Raw genomic sequence first — 21,192 nt, forward strand, 5'->3', positions numbered from 1 at the left:
TTCCTGGAGTTCGTACAGTGTTATTATTAACATTTTCCTCATCCGATGTCATTGTACTTTTTTTCTTCGGAGAGTTATCCAGCGTTGCTGTAATCTTCGTTATTTCCGATTGTTGTTGTAGTTGATGTTGATGATGCCGCATTCTTTCGAGATTTTCCGTCGAAATCAGCACCATTTTTTTTGCTCTTTCCATTATTCCGTATGGCGAACGAACGTATCAAATCTTTTTTATTACTTCTTTTCGTGCTCCGGAAGAAACTAAATATTTACAGGATTGTATTTTTTTCGCTCACCGATAATCCGTGATAATACTGCACCGAGCAAGGGCGCGATAAGGTAGGGTAAAAACCCCACGCGTTGTACCATCAGATTTCTTTTAGTTTTCCAATTGTCGCGTTTTACAGCGATGCGTCGAAGAATAGATTTATGTTTGGCTAATCGTGCCTTTTCGTGATTCTTGAGCGGTACGTTACTCTCGAGCGTATTATAAATACACTCTTGAATGCACTTAATGAGATTATTGTCGGCTACACGTAAGAACGATGCTCTTTGATTTTTTTTTAGATAATATAGAGTTTTTAAAAGACAGGCGTTTCTCTCACCGATGGAACGTCTGACTATCTTTATTGCGTCCTCGGATGAATTTCTTGACGTCTTCGACGTCTCTTTTTGTTGTCTCTTACCGTGTGTTACCATTACGATAAAATTACGCAAGTGACAAGCGTCCAATGCATGAGTCCTCTTTTTATACGTCCTCCACTACTGTTCTACTGCTCGATCTGCGCGGAATGTAGGCGTAATGCAGCGTATCGTTGGGAAAAATGCATGTGCGAAATCGAAATTCGTCTGGAGTCGATTGTTTCAGATCGAGCAATAAATACCCATGAGGGCTCGAAGTAGCATCGTAATATGCTTCTTCCAGAAATTTCGGATCGTCGGGATATACTTGACGCGCAAGATGGCGAATTTGTGCGCGATCGCGCGGATTTTTAAAAACTACGATATAATTAGCATTGAGAGATATATCGCGTTGTCCGCGTCCTTGGTGGAAAAGATTTTGCGAGATGAGTATAACACTGAGATTCTTATGATGGCTGCCTTTGGTAAACAGATCTACAATAACGCCGCACGCTGATGATTCCCTCATAAGATCGTCGATTATCACTAATTTTGGAGATAACGGATCGTTGGAATAATCTTCCGGACGGGGTAACCCCTCGCGAAATTCAATTATATTTTTTTTCATTTTTATCAAAGTATTACCGTAACCGTTCTTACGTTCATCGCTTCTTTCTTCTTTATTTTCATTCGTGTCATATTGCAGTTGTTGATACGCTTCTTGCCATTCGGCGTAATAAAATAAAATTCTCTCGAATTGAACATCGCACATGGCAGATAAATATCGAAGAAAAGTTTTTACAAAAATCGTTTTTCCGCACCCCGTAGGACCGCAAACGATCGACGTCCAGGGATGTTTCCAGCACACGTCCATTTCGCAAAATGAATTATCTAGCTTTTACGCGTGAGTTCATAAATGACAAAAGTTAAAGAGAAACATCGATAACTCATGTTTAAAAATGCGCACGCGTATTAAATATTTTTAATATTTATCTCGAGTCGGAAATAAGCTTATTACCGGCGCGGAGAGGGCCCCCCATCGCGGCGGCCGCATGCTCGCGCTAGCGATCTCGCGCGCATCGTGTCAGCTGACGAGCCGATGCGCGTCGCGGTATGCTAGTAATTAGCGCGTCCGTAGAAGAATGCTCGCGACAGCGAGTATCTCCAGCGCTAACAGTGGTGATTAGCTTCGTACGCGAATGTGAGAAGCTTATTGTATAAGAAGGAAATTCGTACTTTGTTTTCTACTAAAAGTGTAACTTTTTTAAATAATACTTTTTTAGAAAAGTGAGTTTTCGAGAAGAGGAAAATAATTTTAATGAAAAGAACTTTTGTAAAACTTTTTATTATTAGACCTTTATTTTACTTGAATAAATTTACTTCGTTAAAAAAATAAATTATAAAGTTATAAATGTTTTATTTTTACAATTATTTTATTTACTTTTTTCCTTATTGCTTACATTTTTTTTCTTCGATTTTATTAAACTAGTAAAATATATATTTTCAACAGAAATAATTTTCCGGGAAAGAAGGTTCTTGAGGAAAAGGGATAAAATAATGTGGGAAAAATTTTAAGAAAAGATTTTATTTAACCTTTTTACATTATGTGTAAAAAATACTTTGGACGTAATTCTATTAATAAATTTATAAGTTTTATGTCACATTTCTTATTTTACAATTTTTCACTTATTAGTTATATTTACAATTGTTCTCTTATTACTAATACTTATATTTTTTCTAATTAATATGTAACCAGTATTCTATGCTAATCCGTACTAAATTATATCCTATACTTTTTAAAAATTTAATCATATTATTTTACAAAACAATTTTACAATTACTCGTGTATTTTATTATATATATCTACATTTATGTATACATATACGCTGTATGTAAAACAAAAAACGCGCGGAGATGGAAGAGAGAGAAGCGAACACGTGAGATTATTATTGCATCGCGTTTTTAAGTAGTTAAATATCCATAGGGGAGGGAACGATTATTAATAAATCTACGTTTCAATAGCACAGGCGCACATATTTTTGTTTCATCGCGAGTTATTATCTCGTGAAACGCTGTACGCTGAATGGCTCTGAATCGTAGATTTATTGACGTCCGGAGCTGTTTCCTCGTTTTCTTCTGCCTCTCTGTCCTGCTGTTCTCTTTCTCTTATCATTAATAATTCCCTAATGCTATTAAAATTAATTAAACGAGAGTTTTCAAAATTTAGGGATATACCCTTTACTTTACAAACCTCATGTGTCTGACCATCGGATGTACGAACTACATACGCGTAAAATTTTGGACCGCCCGACACGAACGACTCTATATAGCTATCACGTCCATAGCTTTCAAGCTCGTTAGTCATGTCGCCTAAAAAATTACCCGTACGCGGTTCGTATTCGCGAGGATCGCCAGTACTTACATATATACAAGAATCAGTGTCGTAATACAAAACTCGCCTATCTAATTTTTCCAAGTATTTGTACAATTTTAATCTCGCTTGAGCCGTCGTGTAAACTGCTATTACCACGTTCGTAAGATGCGAAGGTGTGATCGCCTCTTCGCGTAATCGAGTCGAGACGTATATCACTTCATCGTTTACCGGTAATATATCTGTTATTTCGTACTGGGGATTTGCGAGTAAACTAATCAAACGTTGTTGAGTGCTAACAATTTCCGTCTTTGGTAAATTTGAGCGTTGCCCGAATTTTCCCCAAAAAGAGTTTAAACATAGTTTCGCGACCGAGCGTAAACCAGAGTTTTGCGCGATGTTGTGCTTTTCAAGAACGACACCTTCTCTCTCCTCGTACTCGCGAAGGTAGCGTTCTTTAGCATCTTTATCCACGCATTCGCTCGACCAACCACTAGCTTCTTGTTTTAATTGTAAAAATGTATTTATATAATCGCTAAATAACCCCCCTTGACGCGTAGAGGGATCGTACCGGGTAACGTTGTACTGCCATATCTCGCTAACTCTTGTTACGAAATATCCTTTCTCGATCGCTTTTTTTAATTCGCAAGATATCCATGTTCCCTCGAATTCGCGCTCGGAAGGAACATGAGTGCACACGGCGTGAGAAAATGTCTCGCTACAAGTGCGGCATAACGAGAATAATAATTTACCCTGTACTCGATACGGTAATACAGGATGAAAGAGATCTTGCGGTGGAAGTACTTTGCAGCGTATGAGTCCTTCTAACAAATCGAAATTATACGCCGGAGCCGTTCCGATTATCGCTACGCATTCTTCGCCGACGTATACTGTTGGATGCCCTATCGGAAAAGCGCCTGTTTTTAATACGTACGGATATAATGAACATACGTCCACGTACCGCATTTTTTCATTCCCTGTAGCCTCATATCGCGTTACAATATTTCCCGTGCGACCACCGTAGAACGCCTGGCGAGGATCGAGCGGTTCATTTTCTATCGCAGGATGATGTTGTAAATATTCCCGCATTTCAATATTTTCCCGCATTTCGCGATCGAAATCACATTCCCATTTCTCCGTAACCCTGTATCCCCGTCTTCGAAGACGAAATGTCATTGCGATGGTGTGCTCGTATCGTAAATCGATGGTATCCGCACGATCTGGTGAAAGTAATTTATCGTGATTAATTTGAAAACATCGCGGACATCCGTGCCAGTAACATCCGTGAAACTGGAACACGTGACGTTGAATAGTACCGTTTTCCCCCGACTCGTAATATCCGTCGACGAGTGTGTCATCAGGCAGACGATATTCCCGGCCACGTCCTGCATGGATAATGTGATGACCGAGCTCGCGTTCAATCCACACCAGCCATTGCAGTGCCTTGCGCGATTGGATATTTACGCGTCTATATCCCCCCGCAGGAATGATACCTATCTCTCTATCACGCAGAAAATTTTTTCTAAAGACTCTCATGCAGGTAGAGGCGATGGTAGTGCATTCTTCGAAGGGACACACCTTTCCGCGCTGAAGAAAAATCTTTCTAAAAGCCATACAGCCTCAGAATATCTACATCATTACGGCAATAAAGTAATAATTCTCGTTGAAAATCGAATACATAGTTCTCACGGTCATCTCGGCATACCATGCGAGAAATTGTTCACGCTCTTTCGTTCTCATGGTATCGGGTGAATAATATTGTACTTCGGGTAGTGGTCCGACATACGATTGATTATCAATAGTATTAAACAAATGCGGAAAAACATTTTTATCCGATGTGTCCCTTAGACCGAAAGCCTTAGGTAACTCGGATAGGCGCATCGGCATGTAATTAATACTGTCAATAAATTTCGTATGCCCTACAGTTAGTACAACTATTTTTGTACCATTTAAAATTACCTGTGGTACTAATACTGGTCGATTTTCAACGATATATTGCAAAATAAATTGCGCGTCAAACGATTTGGCATTATGTGCGATGCAAATTAGTCGCTTAAAATATTTCAACGGACGGGTCGCGAAATCTACAAATTCCTGCACCGGATTACGACGAAATATATATTCTCGAACTCCACACCATCGACATCGCACCGATGCTTCATTTATATCAGCGCACGACGCACAAATTTGCTGCGCAACGCAAAGTGTAGGCACATGAATTTTTACATTCGCGGTACCTTGGAGCGTTTGATCCTGTCGCGTCTCAAAATCGTAAAATATGAATGCAACGCGATTTCTTTTATCGCGTGTACGCTCACCCCCACCCTCGTTTCCGCATTGTTGCTGCTCTCCATCCTCCTCGGTATTATAAAGGTCGGAATTATTATCGGAAGGAATAGGAGGCATGAAACAAAGATGATTTAAAGGTTGGAGAGAACGACACGTCTGACAGTAACTCGCGCCGCATTTGTGTCGTTTATTTTTGTTAATTAAACTTCCGCATTCGTTACAAAATTGTACAATTTCGCAAATGCTTTTTTTCGATTTTCCGTCGTACGACTTTTGAGCGCGGTGACGCTCCAAGCACACACGGTTAAAAAATATACGCCTACAAATTTTACATCTAATAGATTCCGCGTTAGTCAGCTCACACGATGGAACAGCATTACAACGAGGGCATTTATTACTACATCGATGTCCTCCCCTATCGCTACGATAGCTCATATTGCAAGGTACGCAATACTCTCTACCCCCCGCGGCAGCTCTTAAATTTAAGATTACATCGTGTAATAATAATGTTTATTATTATATAATATATTTAAGCGAGAGTTTGTTTCACGGTGAAGAGTGGTTAGAAATTCCGCTCCATCATATAATGGTTTACCACCCCGACCAAAAGTATCGGCATTATATATAACAATGGCAATATTATCTGCGGCGAAATATTACTGAAAGCGTTCGATTTCGGGAATTCCGCAGCCTTCCTGCGGAATCGCGACAGCGGCATTCCTCGTTAGTTGCAGCGCTAATTCGCGCTGTAACACGGAGTTTTGCCTCCTCACCGCATTCCATTTTTCATGCAATTGTCCCATACGTAAATTTCCACGCTCGTTAAAAATTCTTGCAGTTACAAGTGCACGAGGAAGACATAAATTATCGATATTGGAAATCGATAAAATAGAACGCTTAGCAATCACCTCACCGATAGATTTGTTAACATTTCGCCCGCACCCCGCGGGAGGCCTAACTCTAAAAACGCGAATGTTGAATTCTCGCGCCATGTCGAGCCCACCGGAGCTCTGTGCTAACGAGCTTACAAGTTCCCAAATATTTTCATGTGTTAAATCGCACGAAGGTCGGAATGATATACCGGCTGGTCCATGGAGTAAATTTTCGGAGTCAAAAGAAAGCCCTATATAATCACCCGCTTCGCACGACTGTATCGCGTACGCGTGGAGTTCACGAAATGCATTTTCTAACCATCCGTAAACGTTCTCGCCTTCGGGTACCGGTCGTATATGAAAAGTCGCCTCTCTTCCCTCTATCCCGAAATTTCTAAAACGGCGCGCGTTTTCCGCTAATAATATAATATATCTAAAATTATGATCTACCTGACGAGCTATTTCTTCTTCTGACACCTCCTGCGTTGCCTCCTCGTCTTCTTCTCTTTCTTCTCTCAAATTTTCACGGTTGACGACGGGGAGGTTGAGAGGTTCCTCGTTGGAAATTTCTTCTTGTTCAATGTTACGTCCTCCGCCTATCTGTACTGTGAAAAAGATTAAAAATGATTTATCTATATTAAATTAAAAATTCAAGAAAATTTTGCTCTCGTAATTTTATAAAAAATATTAAGTTTTTTCTAGCGTTGACTCACACTTATTTTTTTGTTTTTCCTCCCTCTCCTTTTTCTAATGTGTCTCTATGGATATACCGGAGAATACGAAACGCCCGGAATAATAATTGGAGAGTAAGAAAATTCTAATAAAATTTCATTTAATTAAAATAAAATTTAATCAAGAGAGAAAATTAGTTAAATTTATGTAAAGCCATTACCTTCTCTCTCCATGCCTATCTCTTCTTCTTCTTCTTCTCCCTCTTGATTTTCTTCTTCTTCTTCTTCCCCTTCCCCCCTTTCCTTTTCCTCTTCCTCCTCCATCTCTTCTTCTTCCTCTACTCCCTCCCCTCCTTCTTCTCCCTCTATCGCTTCTTCTTCTCCCTCTTCTCCTTCTCCCTCTTCTCCTTCTTCCTCCTCTTCTTCTTCATCATCATCATTATCATTATTATTTTCTTCTTCTTCCTCTTCTTCCCCTTCTTCTTCCTCCTCTCTTTCATTCTCAGAAGAAGAAATTGCATCTTGCTCATTTTGCTCCTGAGTAAAAATAGCAGCCTCGTCGAAGGGACTTACTTCACGAGGAGGTTGCGCACGAGGTTCTTCCATAGCAGTTTCCTCAATATCCGATTCATTCTCGGTTAAATCAATAACCACCGGTTCGAGCTCTGGATTCGAAACGATACGCTGATGTCCTGAAACGTTCAATATTTTATAATTTCTTATTAACAATATGTTACTTTTACCGAGTTTTATGTTTATATTAAATACTTACGGGAGGGTCCTGCCTCGGGTGAAGTATCAGCTCGTCGCCTTCTATCACGAATTAGTGATAAGCGAAAAGCTACGCGACGATTTTCTATTATTCGTGGGGGAGCTCGAAATCGCCCAACTTCTGCGATTAACCGGAGGCGGATGTTATGTTCCGTAATGTCTAAAAATTATTAGTTATTTTTAATAATTAAATTTGTCTATAATTACTCGCGTAATAGAAAAATAAAAAACTTACCATTTTCAACTGTTCTCGGAAGAAAACGTCGATGATGCAGAAGAAGGAACTCTATATGTCCCCCCACATCTTCTTCACTCGCGCCAAAGCATCGTCGCATTTCTATCATTTCCTCGGTAATGTATAAAAGTTTGCAAATATTGGCAAAATGCCCTAAGCGGAACAATATCGCGAGCACTGTGCTAGAACACTCACCCGCGAATTTTCCAAAAATATGGTAATTCGTTTCATCGTCGTTTGATAACGCCGATAAAAATTTTTCCATATTTTTCCCGCACAAATTCTGTGAAAGCAAAATGCAACTCTCGATGACACTTTTAAGATTCGCCATAATCAAATTTTTTACACTTACGCGCACGATATAATAATACATCTAATTCATTAGCGTAAACTCGGAAATAATTTTCACTAATGCTTAAACTCATATTTATATCCATTTTAAGAAAACGTCTCTTTTTAGGAAGGAGAATTGAGAAAAATTTCTCAAGCTCCTATTGGACAAGATTATTTTACAAAATTCAATATTCCCCGAAAGACACTTTATGGGGAATCATAAATATCGAAGATAGATTTATATATCGCCCCAGTTTTTATACAGGATAAACATTGCGAGAAGGTTTCAGAAAGACTAGCTCTGCCATAAACAATTTTTATGTTTTTTTGTGTCATTACTTGTTATCATTCTTAAATATTTAAATACACTGGTTTTCGCATTTTTATTTTTCCCTTCATGTTTTAAAATTCTTAGAGCTAACAGCATTTCAGACTTCATCTTTATCATTTATATAGGTTCTTTTATTATATTTACACACTCCTACATCTTTTTCTGAAACACTGACCGGCTTCTTTTACAACATTTTTTTATTTGTTATAAAATTTTTCTTAGAATTTGTTAGTTGCAAGCAAGCGCGTTGCACTTTTGTCAAATACAACCATACACATTTAATAGTTCTCAAATATTCTGTTTTTTTTTATTTCTTCTAAATTGTTTGTAAAATTCCATATCAGGAATGTTTTTATTACTGTGCGCGCGCATTTCCCTTCCACTTTTCTATTTTATCTTTTTTCTACAGATATTCGGAAAAAAATTCTACTCATTCGTTCACAGTCATTCGAACGCTCTACCTCGTTAATAAAAAAGTTTACGGTTTTCGGTACTTATTCAACGAGTGCTCTCTCTCGGTAGTTAATCGATTATACGCTCTCCGAGTTTTTTCGAAGAAACAATCATCATGGCTAATCACGAAGAAATTTCGAATTTCGAGAAACTTTCGGCTTTCTATTGTGTTTCCAAACCAGGATGCAACGAAGAAAAAATAAATCAGCATTATATGCTGCTGTCCACAACATATGGATTGAATTCTTCCTATACGAAGAAACTTCATGTGGGGCTGATGGTTGCGAACGAAGACGAACTGGATTTTCAACCGATTGTTAAATTAACATCTCATGGAGCGACAGGCGTTTGCTTCGACATGGAATCGTGGCAGAAATTTCAAGAAAACATGGAACGGATGTCTGCATATTTAAACGGTGATAAAATTAATTTGAGTTCAATTATTATCAACAAGATAATTATAAATTTTACCACCGCGTATGGAGCAAGAGCTGTTCTACTAGCGTATCGTGAAAATGAACAAGGAAATACTTCTTCCGATAACGTCGAAGATGCGGAAACAAACGCACCAGTAGCGAAGAAACGAAAAACTTACAACGTCACAATAGTGATGCAAAGAGCAACTTTTTTAGGAATAGAAAATATAGTTGATTGTGTGAATGCAAATTTGAATCGGTTAAATTTAATTTCATGTAGTGTTAACGAATGCGCGAGATATCTAATTAATGAAATAGAACTTAATCTGCCGGCCAGTGGATATATTAACAACAGCTTTATAAAACTTATGATTAGAGGTAATAGCAAGGAAATAGAACGTAATATACGCACACAAATAAAAGATTTAACATTTCTCGATGTATATTTTGAGATAACATTTTTGGAATTAATCTCGCTTTACTTCAATTATATTACACGTATGATAGTAATGAAACGAAAATTGTAACCATGAACATGTAACTCTTTAATTTTGTATATTAGCAACATTATTTTATATAAAGCATACATATTTCACTCGAAAAAAACAGTCGTTCTCTTTCTTTCTCTCCTGTCCATCAGAAACCTTCCCATCCACACACGCACGTTCCTGTTCACCTCTCCCAGCCTGCATCGTCATACGAACAACAAAATGCATAACACCATCCCTGTGTAATCTCTTAGACCTTTTCAAACATTTTTTGACCATAATTATCAGCGATGGTTTCCTCGACGCGGCAGAACCTATGCGTATCCAATTTATTACCCATTTTTTTTTAACCTCCACTGTGTCATGTCATTATTACTCTAATTAAATATAATATTGCATAATCTTTTTCTTTTTAACCATTTCTACCCTATTTATCGAAGATTTCCTTCGGCGCGACAGATCCTATGCAAACACGTTTTATTACCCCTATTTTTTTGGGTCCCCGATGGGTCAGGACCGAATTTCCCCCCGCCATTCCGTCTGGCGACAATGGTCGAGTGGTGGGGGTATGGCGACAGTGGTCGAGTGGTGGGGGTATGGCGACAGGGGCCGAGTGGTGGGGGTTTGTTTTGACGGGCCATACCTGCCCACTTACTACTTGCGGGAAAAAAGAAAGATAAGATACATATTTCCATTTTTCTCTCACTCGAACTACCATAACGATTTTTGTTTTGTTAGAAGGAAATAAGGGAATTCGATTTTCTTTATGCGTTCTTCAGGTCTCGTCCAATTGTGTCCATTGAATTTTTTATATCCCTAAAGCTGTATTTTTTTACCTGCAGCGATTTCTATGCTATTTCTACCTAAACTTAAGTAATTCTTTTCCGTTAATATTTATTTAAAATTGTTTTTATTCCTGCAAAAAAAATAAGTTTCTCAGTCTCATTCATTTTTTTTTAAATTAAATTTGGAAAAATTTCCTTAATTAATGCGCAACAACCCACTTCTTTATCAATTGATAATCAATAAATATCAAACAAAACAACGACATGAAGTAATCTGGAACTTACGTGGTTTTATTGATGGTATTTTTGCCTGCAGCGAATCCTATGCTATTTATATTAAAGCATAATTATTTCTTTATCGTTAATAATATTTTAGAATTGCTTTTATTTCTACAAAAATAAAAATAATGTACTCAGTCTTTTATTTATTTTAAATTAAATAATTTTAGAAAACTCTATTCCTTTTAAATATGTACAAAATATATTTATGTACTTTTATCAAAATTGATTCGGGCTTATATTTTTCAATAAGAGATAATAGCTTGTCTTGTAATCTATAATTTTATTTATATAAAAATTAGTGTTACAATGTATATATATTTATTACAAGATTTTATTGTTATAGATTATAAACACTTTTTTTCACTCTGTATTCTTCAATTTAATACAATTTCCTGTTTTAAAATTAAGCAATTATAGCAACAACAGTAACATTATAATTAATTTATCTTTCGATTTTCAATTTATCAAATAGTTCATAATTTAAAAAAATGCAGTCTAAGTAGCGTTATCAGCTTTCTCAATTATCAAATATCAAAAAGTATTAATTGTCTAATGAAGATAAAAAATCCTTGTCAGCTCTTCAGCGTATTAAAAAAATCTTGTGATAATTTTACATAAATTTATGACTCATTATATAAAGAGAAAAATTAACTATGACAAAAAAAAAGTGATCCAAATATACCGAAATCGTTGAATCACTTTTTTATAAAACAACAATATCAAGTAATCTAGAAACCGTATGGTTTTTTATTAAGATTCATCCGAATTATAAGACTACTTCGAAAAAATACGAATCGTTCGTCAGCTCACGAGTCAAGATTACAGGATAATTTGAGCGTGATGGGTTTATTTCTATAATTGATAAATCATTTCACAGCTTGACATCTTGCTCTCATTTACAATTTCTCCGTTCATCTTTTCGCTGGTTTGTTCACACATATTTTCTCTCTCATACATTTTTATTAGTCTTTCTATCTCTCGCACGTTCAACATATACATACATGCACACATATGTACACACTTTATTGTACTCTATTGTAAACTTAAACTGTCTCTCTTTCTCTCTCCATATTTGACGAAGCTCCTTGACTCTCAGGTATTTTCATTCATAAAATATGTCTTTTTTTATTTTTATTTTATGTTCTTTCTTTATTGCTAGAGTTCTTATTTTCTTTCATGAAATCTTTTCTTCTTTCTTTTTCAAGTTTCCACAATTGTCTTTAATTTTTATTATTTATATTAATATAATTCAAATGTAGAATGTGTAATAAAACAATAAAATCACAAGATCGAGTAAAATAAGGATAAATTCCGTAATCAACATAAATCTTTTAATAAATAATTAAAATCTATTATATATTTTATATATATATATATGTATATGTATATAATATATTCGAGATCTCTTCACCTCAATCATTAAGGACAATCCCGACGTATCAAATGTCGAAAAATTACATTATCTAAAGATGAACCTCTCAGGCGAACCTGCTCAACACCTTAAAAATCTCACGATCTCTGGCGAGAACCACCCGCGCGTGGGACACACTCGTCACGCGTTATGAAAATAAACGCATACTTATCGATGCTCAAACCGCTGCCCTCCACGCGCCTCGGAAGGTCAAGTTCGAAAGCGAAGCGGCTCTCAAACAGCTCTTAGCCGATACGAAGGAAGCTCTCGGGTGTCCAGTTAAAGAATGGGACGTCCTCCTCATCCATATGCTCACTCGAAAATTCGATCCAGAGTCGCTAAAACGCTGGGAAGAAAAGCTCGGTCCGAGATCAACTCCGCCGTTATTTACCGAACTTGAAGACTTTTTAGTAAGCCGGATCTACACACTCGAAGCTATCGAACGGTCGCTGCCTAAACATCAACAACCACCAACCTCTCGCTCATCAACAGCAAGATCCTATACCGCTGCAACAACAGAACAAAAATGTGCGTTGTGCGGATCAGGACATTATTTATCCGCATGTCCAAAGTATCATGAAAAAACTTCTGACAAACGCCGCGACTTCATCAAATCAAAATCTCTATGCTTCAACTGCCTCGGCCCTCATCTAATTAAAATGTGTCGGAACGCAAAACGCTGTCGCCTCTGCAACAAACAACATCATACCACGCTCCATCCGTCGGCCGGCAACGTCGACGCTACATCAACAACTTCAGTCGCCTCTTCGACAGCCGCGGTGCAAACTCCGACATCTCAAAAACGTGATCCAATCACTCCTGTCAACGAACAAGAACCGCAACCATCGAGTCACGTTGCGCAACCACGGCTTGCGCGACGCTTTTCCGCTCTTCTCGCAACAGCTCAGGTAAAAGTTCTCTCTCGCCACGGGGAACAATATCATTTTCGGGCTCTTCTAGATCAAGGATCGGAAGTGTCATTCATATCTGAAGCAGCTGCGCAAACCTTGAGACTCTCGCGACGATCCGCAGCCATCCCTATTCTCGGCATCGGCGCACAACGGAACAGCGTTTCCAACGGGTCCGTCTCTCTTACTATCCTCTCTCGCGTCAATTCAGATGTTAAATTACGGATCGACGCTCTCGTCCTCCCAAAGCTAACAGCGTATCTACCGCCAGCTCAGATTCAATATACTCAGTGGTCTCACATCCAAGACTTACAGCTAGCAGATCCAACCTTCGCATCTCCCGGAAAAATCGACCTGCTATTCGGAGCGAATGTCTGCGCGTAGATCTTTGAAGAAGGTCTTCGTCGAGGACAAAGCGGACAACCAATTGCTCAAAAAACATCCCTCGGCTGGGTACTTTCTGGACTACTGACTAACGACAACCTCACGCCTGACTGTTTACCAGTTACTGGACTTCAATGCTCTCTCGACTCAGATCTCCTACAAGCTTTACAACGGTTCTGGTTACAAGAAGAGATAGTACCTCAATCGCAAGCATCACTCACACCGGAAGAAATTCAGTGTGAACAACATTTCAACGACACGCACTCTCGTGACTCTCAAGGTCGGTTTGTTGTTCGCCTTCCAATGAAACGACAAGTACAAGATTTTGGTGACTCTCGCACCCCCGCTCTACAATCGCTCCGTCGGATGGAAAAACGCATCGAATCCAACGAGACACTCAAGAAAGCTTACTGTGAGTTTATGCGCGAATATCGCGATCTCGACCACATGCGTCCCGCCAGCTCATCTTCGACTTCTCAAACACGTGAGTTTTTTCTGCCTCATCACGGCGTCATTCGCGCGACAAGTTCAACCACGAAACTTCGCGTTGTATTTAACGGCTCGCAAAGAACCAACACGGGTTTTTCGTTAAACGACGCTTTCCATATCGGGCCGAAATTACAAACTGAAATCACGGACGTTCTCCTACGCTGGCGTCGGCATCAATACGTGTACGCGGCCGATATTGAAAAAATGTATCGCCAAATCCGCGTTCACGAAGAAGATTGGCCGCTACAAAAAATTTTCTGGCGATTCTCACCTGCTGAAAACCTACAAGAATACGTGTTGTGCACCGTGACTTACGGCCTCGCGTGTGCTCCTTATCTTGCGTTACGTTGCATTCGTCAACTCGCCATCGAATCCGAATCAGCCAGCCCTCTCGCAGCCGAGATCCTTCGCTCTGACATATATGTCGACGACGTTCTTTCCGGCGCATCGGATCCTTGTCTAGCCCGTAATCAAATTCAACAACTAAACGAAACTCTCAAGACGGGCGGATTTCGGCTCCGCAAGTGGATCGCGAACGAATCAGCCGTTCTCGCGGATATTCCGCAATCCGACCGAGATTCATCGACAATACTCAACGTCGACGACGAAACACCGCACCACACACTCGGCATCCGATGGGATCGACAGTCCGATCGCTTTCTTTTTTCCGCACCTTCGGTCTCAACGTCGAAGCGCGTCACAAAACGAGCAGTACTCTCATTCATTGCTCGAATGTTCGACCCTCTTGGATGGTTAGCTCTTATCATCGTCGTCGCAAAAATGTTTATGCAAGAATTGTGGGCCATCCGCCTCGATTGGGACGACGAACTACCAGAAGAACTTTCTCTTCGATGGACGACCTTCACTCAGCAACTTGAGGAAACCACGACCATCTCTATAGAACGCTGGTTCGGAATCAGCTCTCAATCGTTGGCGATCGAGATTCACGGCTTTTCCGACGCCTCTCAACGAGCCCTCGCCGCTGTCGTTTACGTGCGCGTCATCAACGACCTGGATGATGCTCGAGTAACTCTCATCAGCGCGAAAACAAAAATCACGCCGCTCAAACGCTTAACAGTACCTCGACTCGAACTTACTGCTGCCGTACTCCTCGTACGCCAAGTCCTTCAAATCCGAAATGTTCTTAGTCTCGACCAAACTCCCATCCATCTCTGGACCGATTCAACAGTTACACTCGCTTGGATCAAGAGTCATCCTTCAAGATGGAAGGACTTTGTTCGGAATCGCGTCGCATTTATTCAAGAGCTACCAAACTCTCGTTGGCATCACATCAACGGCAAGGAAAATCCAGCAGATCTCGCGTCAAGAGGACTCTCTCCGCAACGACTTAAGCAGGAAATGCTCTGGTGGAACGGACCGCTCTGGCTACGAAGCCATTCCACTTCCTGGCCCTCTCGCATTCCAACTCTTGATATCACAACCGACCTCGAGGAACGCTCCGCTACGTGCAACGTCGCCAACGAGAAATCAGAACCGGAAATTTGGGATCTCATCGAACGATACTCGTCTCTCACTCAGTTACTTCGCATCTCTTCTTGGATCATTCGCGCTCGTGATCGATTTCAAGATCCAACAAAATCTCATCCGACCACTCTAACACCAAGAGAATTGGACTCAGCACTCTTACTTTGGACGAAAATAATTCAACAAGCTTACTTCTCACAAGAAGTTAAGACCTTGAAGAACAACAAGCAGCTCTCAAAAACAAGTCCGCTGTCGCGCCTCATTCCAACCTTCGATTCCGATGGACTCCTCAGATTATGGGGACGTCTTCAGCATGCGCAACTCCAACCCTCGGAGAGACATCCGCTTATACTGCCACGAAATTCTAAGTTGACAACTCTCGTCATCGACCATTACCATAGACGAACTCTACATGGCGGACCTCAGCTTACGCTATCCTCAATACGAAAAAAATTCTGGATCATCGGTGGTCGAGTTCCAATTCGATCATTCATCTATCAATGCGTGACCTGCGCTCGCCAGCGAGCTGTCACCGGACGACAGATTATTGGTCAACTTCCAGCGTCTCGCGTCACTCCGTGCCGACCCTTTCTTAACTCAGGAGTTGATTACGCCGGACCCCTAACGCTCAAAGCATTTCGAGGAAGAGGAGCCAAAACCTATAAAGGATACTTTATTATCTTCGTATGCTTCAGTTCATCAGCGATTCATTTAGAGGTCGCAACGGATTATTCAACCGACGGGTTCCTCGCAGCGTATAAACGTTTCACCGGGCGCCGAGGTCTTTGTGCGACGCTGACCAGCGATTGCGGCACCAATCTAATCGGTGCCGACGCCGAATTGAAGCGACTTTTTACTGCATCATCGAAGGAATGGATCCAGCTCGCTAACCTTCTAGCAAACGACGGATTGACCTGGAAATTTAACCCTCCCTCCGCCCCACACTTCGGCGGAAAATGGGAGGCGGGAGTCAAGTCCGTAAAATTTCATCTCCGCAGGGTCATAGGCGAATCTCTACTCACATATGAAGAAATATCTACTCTTCTAACACAGGTCGAGGCGATTCTAAACTCTCACCCGCTTGCAGCCCTATCAGAAGATCCGTCCGACGCCGTCGCTCTCACACCCGGTCATTTCCTTATCGGCTCAGCTCTAAATACCATCCCGGAACCCTCTCTTCAGGAAATTCCGAAAAATCGACTTTCGCGACTGCAACTAATTAGACGAATGACCGATTCATTCTGGAAGCAATGGTCATCAGAATACCTCCATCAATTACAGACATCCTCCAAGTGGACAAGATCTCAGGATTCATATCAACGGGGCGCCCTTGTGCTCATCAAGGACGAGCGCTTCCCCCCCCCCCTCAAAATGGCCTCTCGCTCGAATCATGGACGTGCACCCTGGTGCTGACGGACTAGTGCGCATAGCAACCGTTAAAACGGCAACGACAACATTGAAAAGACCGATTGTCAAACTCTGCATCTTACCAAAAGTGGACTAACTAACGGACCGATGCGAAACGCGCTTTACGAGAAAATAATCGCGATCCTTTTCACTTACAGCAACCTCTAATTTTAAAACACATTCTCATTCTAATTTCGCCAACTTACAGTTGCCAAGGCGGGCTGAATGTTCCGACGCTGATTTATTAAACTGATATTGTCCTTCATTTCTTAAAATTTTGTAAACGTGTCTCAATGTAATTCGTCAATCTATATTTAACCGTTGTCGACATCACCGCGTGAATCGTTTGTTTATCTCTCATCTCACACACTCACATACACACACACACTCACGCTCCCTTGACATTCACACGATTACACACCTCGTTTCTCGCCCTTGCGAACTTAAATTAAAACATAAATTGGTGCTTGTCGACACAGTCTGTACTGAGTATCGAAAGAATAAAGATCGATTCTTACACGCTTAATATCTCCTCTATTTCAATTTTGGAAATTCGATTCTCCGACGTCTCCAGCGCCGTCAGTCTACGCGATCGTATCAATTATCGTAAATCAAAACACGTTCCTATATATTTCTATATGAAAAATTTTGTAAAATTTACCATTTGTGAGCAAGATGCATTGATTTCTGCCCGAAACTACATAAGATCACCAAATTTGTATGTAAATAATTATATACTATATACTTACCAACTCTGTAGATAACGAATCCGATGTTATTACATAAGATGTCTCCATCAGTTGACATTCTTTTATGTCAGAAATCTTTATACTATTTTGATCATCTATTCAATCAAAGGTGAAACATTCTGTATTTTCTGCACAATTCCTGTATAAACAATAAAGAAACAATGTACATATGTGTGATATAGATGTTCAAAACTAATATCTATTTAAGGATAAATTATTTAACATATTTTAATTTTATTCTAAGAAAAGAAAAGAGAACACTTATTATTTATTTTAATTGTATTAATTTAATTAATATTAAATTATGTCTTTATGTAAAACCTTAATCAAAATTCCTCCCATTTTTAAAATCAAAATTTTCAATCTAATTTCCTCTTTAATATTTCCCAAAAATCAGATTATTTTTTAAAAATATTCTTTTTTCTCATCTATAATTTTGTCCAAAAATATATCTTCTTAAATCTTCAACAATAAGTAAAAAACTGTTTATTTACTACTTGCGAGAAATAGAAAGTAATCTTAATTGTATATTGTATAAATTATATTTATAAAATTCTCTAAAGTCCATAAAAATATAAAATATTAAATTAAAAATAAAAGAAAACTTTCAACTTGGATAATTAAAAAAAAATTATAAATTTAAATTCTGAATAAAGTTCTCATAGATTAAATATCTAAGAAATAAAGTTTTGTTTCCTATTTATATTTCCAAAGTTCAACTGGCAAAAAATTATTTGTTTTTAATTGTTTGTAGTTAGAAAATTAACATTGACAAAAATACATCGACATTTTCGCTAAGAAAAAAATTGTTGGATTAGAAAGTTGTAACGGTCGCTTTTCGCGAGCTCGGAATAACTCGGTCGGGATCAGGGCTCGTAAAAAGGGTGAGACAACGGACGTAACGGTTATTATTAACAACTGTAATTTATTAATTTAGGTGTCTGTATGTACAAGTGTGCGTGGGTGTGCGTGTGTGGGTGTGTAACGCCGGTCGTTAAAGCCCGTGTATTATGCGGGTCTTTAAATCGCTTCGATTGTGTTTACGTCGCCCGCGAGACGCGGGGTCGGCGCGGCGAGCGGGGCGCTCGGTGTTGTCGCGGCGCGAGTCGGCGCGAGTAGAAAAACGCGTCAGCTGAGAGCGGCCGCTCTCTTCGATATATCGAAGAGAGCGCAATCGAACGGCGCGCGTATTAGTCGGATTTCGCGGACCGTGATTTCGGCGTGGACGCGACGAATCGGCGTGTCACGGCCGTCCGTATGGGTGGCGGGGGGAGGAACGCACTGACGGTCGAGAACCCTCGACGGAGGCGGCGGAGCTCCACCCGCTGACGTCAGCGCGCTGTTTGCGGGGTGCGGTCGGAAACCCCGGACTCCCGAGAATAGCTCGGGAGAGACAGAGTACTCTCTACCTCGAAGTCGGGGGACGGTGGAGGCGGAAGCCGGAAGTTCGGAGCACGGAGAGTATCTCCGCAGAGGCAGCGTACGCGTCTACCTCGGGCTCTTTTTCCGGGCGGAAGGATTCTCCGATACGACGGAGTCGGAACGGTATCTGAGAGAGCTCTTATCGCGAGCTCTCTTTTTATATGGATCGAGTAACGGGATCGGAGGCTGGATCGAAGGAGAGGGAGTGGGGGTGATAATCCTCGGCTTATTTCGGCGCGCGTCGGGCGTTTTCGGGGAACCGTGTTTAACGGTTGAATAATTAAATGTGGCGCTCAGCGCCTGCTGCCCTGCCCGGCCGGTGTTCGCCGGGCGCAGCCTTCCGACGGATGGACGGTCGGGAACGACGCGGGGGGCATCGTTACAAAGTCGTATAATTATAAGCAAAGAATATGTATATTACCTAGATGTCCAAGCCACATGGATATTTTGAGAAAAGTTTCGTGGGAAGTGTGCCACTATCTTAAAATATAAGCCCAATCTCCTCGCCACACAGGTATATATTGTTAACGAGCTCACGTGTTTATGATATTTCCCTTGAATCTGTAGAAGAATATTAAATGTTAGGATATAATATATATGCATCTATACTTATATAATCTCAATATAATTAAGATTTAATATAATATAATTTTAATTATTATAATCTATAATAGATAATAAAAAATATTATATATAAAATTCAACATACCGTCTGCAACATACAGTTTGTATCTATCTGGTTTAGTCCCATCCATAATTTATTGGAATCAAAATTTACAATCATTTTATCAAGCGCACGCTTAATTGGCATTGCTGTATCTTCGTTCCAATAATTCTTATTAATATTATTATATTTCCAAATCAATAATTGTTTACGAGATATGGAAAATATTGGATGCTGGGTGTTTAGAAATCTACCGTCAAGATCGTTACCGAAATATTTCTTTTCATCGACGGTAGACTCACGAAAGAATGAATGTGCGCGTGTACGAGAGCTTGCTTGTCGTCATATTCGTTCATCAATAATTGCCATGCGGAATCATAATTCGCGTCAGAGATTTTTAAATTAGCGATTAACAATGCAGCATCACCACTGAGACTCGATTTTAAATAATGGAATTTTTGCGTATTCGATAACACTTCATTACTGGCTACAAGTGACTCAAACGTGTTGCGAAAGGTCTCCCACTCTAGACAATTACCGGAGAATTTAGGCAATGAAATACGCGGTAGCTGAAGCGTCGGATGACTATGCGAGTCCCGAAAAGAAGAGTCCGTGCTGTTATTATAGGCTTCGGGATCGTGCTTAGATAGTCTACTTATCGTGTCGTGTAGATGGTCGGCAGTTTCGACGTAGACGTTCTCAGCCTCGTAGAACAGCTCGTTGACGAAGTAGAGGTCCTTCTTCTCATCAGCGGTAGCCACGCAGCAGATCCTGTTGTGAAGCATTTGAACCTTGTTCCAAAGCTCCTTCAAGTCCGATAGCCGACCTTGCGTCTTGGGAACCGTGACGTTGACTTTCGGTAGCTTTTTGAAATTAATCAAGACACGCTTGAGTAGAGCAATTGTATTTGTCTGCTCGACAAGAAAGCGATTGAAGTCGGTAGACATGATGGTCGCTTGAGTCTCGTCTTCTTGATTCTGCACGAGATCTCACTGGCACAGCATCGTACAATCGGTTATCTCGAGAAAGACCAGGGCTCGGCACGTATTGATACGGTCGTGCGAGAGCGCTTGAGAGAGCGCGACGTTACACAGTGTCACTTCCGCCGAATTTTCACTGAGATTCTTGTGAAAATGCAATGACTCGTGATATAGACGCGTAAAAAAAAGCGTTAATTGTCTGTGCTTAATAACTCGTATGTGTAGCACTTCGGTAATGTAGCTTTGCACGTGTTCCGCACGTGAGAGTCGCGTGCGAGAGCGAAGCGACTTGGTGTGAGAGAGATAGCGCGCGACGGCGAGAGAAGCGCGAGAGAATCGGTCTCAGTACTCTGCGTTGATACCACTGCTTCCACTGCT

General features: G+C 40.3%; 3 protein-coding genes across 3 annotated transcripts; 2 read left to right on the forward strand and 1 right to left on the reverse strand.

The window, feature by feature from the left end:
- Positions 1-9,059: 9,059 nt before the first annotated feature.
- Positions 9,060-9,887, forward strand: LOC145947014 (uncharacterized). The gene has a single exon (XM_083056789.1). The coding sequence runs from the start codon at positions 9,060-9,062 to the stop codon at positions 9,885-9,887; it is 828 nt and encodes a 275-aa protein (XP_082912915.1).
- Positions 9,888-10,353: 466 nt separating this feature from the next.
- LOC145947015 (uncharacterized) lies at positions 10,354-17,005 on the forward strand. The gene is made up of 3 exons (XM_083056790.1): positions 10,354-10,470; positions 12,398-13,234; positions 13,619-17,005. The coding sequence occupies exons 1-3, from the start codon at positions 10,354-10,356 to the stop codon at positions 17,003-17,005; spliced, it is 4,341 nt and encodes a 1,446-aa protein (XP_082912916.1).
- A 3,071-nt stretch (positions 17,006-20,076) lies between these two features.
- Positions 20,077-20,781, reverse strand: LOC145947016 (uncharacterized). The gene has a single exon (XM_083056791.1). It carries the CDS (start codon positions 20,779-20,781, stop codon positions 20,077-20,079), a length of 705 nt encoding a protein of 234 aa, XP_082912917.1.
- Positions 20,782-21,192: the final 411 nt, after the last annotated feature.

The sequence above is a fragment of the Prenolepis imparis genome, unplaced genomic scaffold (assembly GCF_030444845.1).
Source record: "Prenolepis imparis isolate NDT839.2.m4 unplaced genomic scaffold, iyPreImpa1.0 SCAF_36, whole genome shotgun sequence".
Lineage (NCBI taxonomy): Eukaryota > Metazoa > Arthropoda > Insecta > Hymenoptera > Formicidae > Prenolepis > Prenolepis imparis.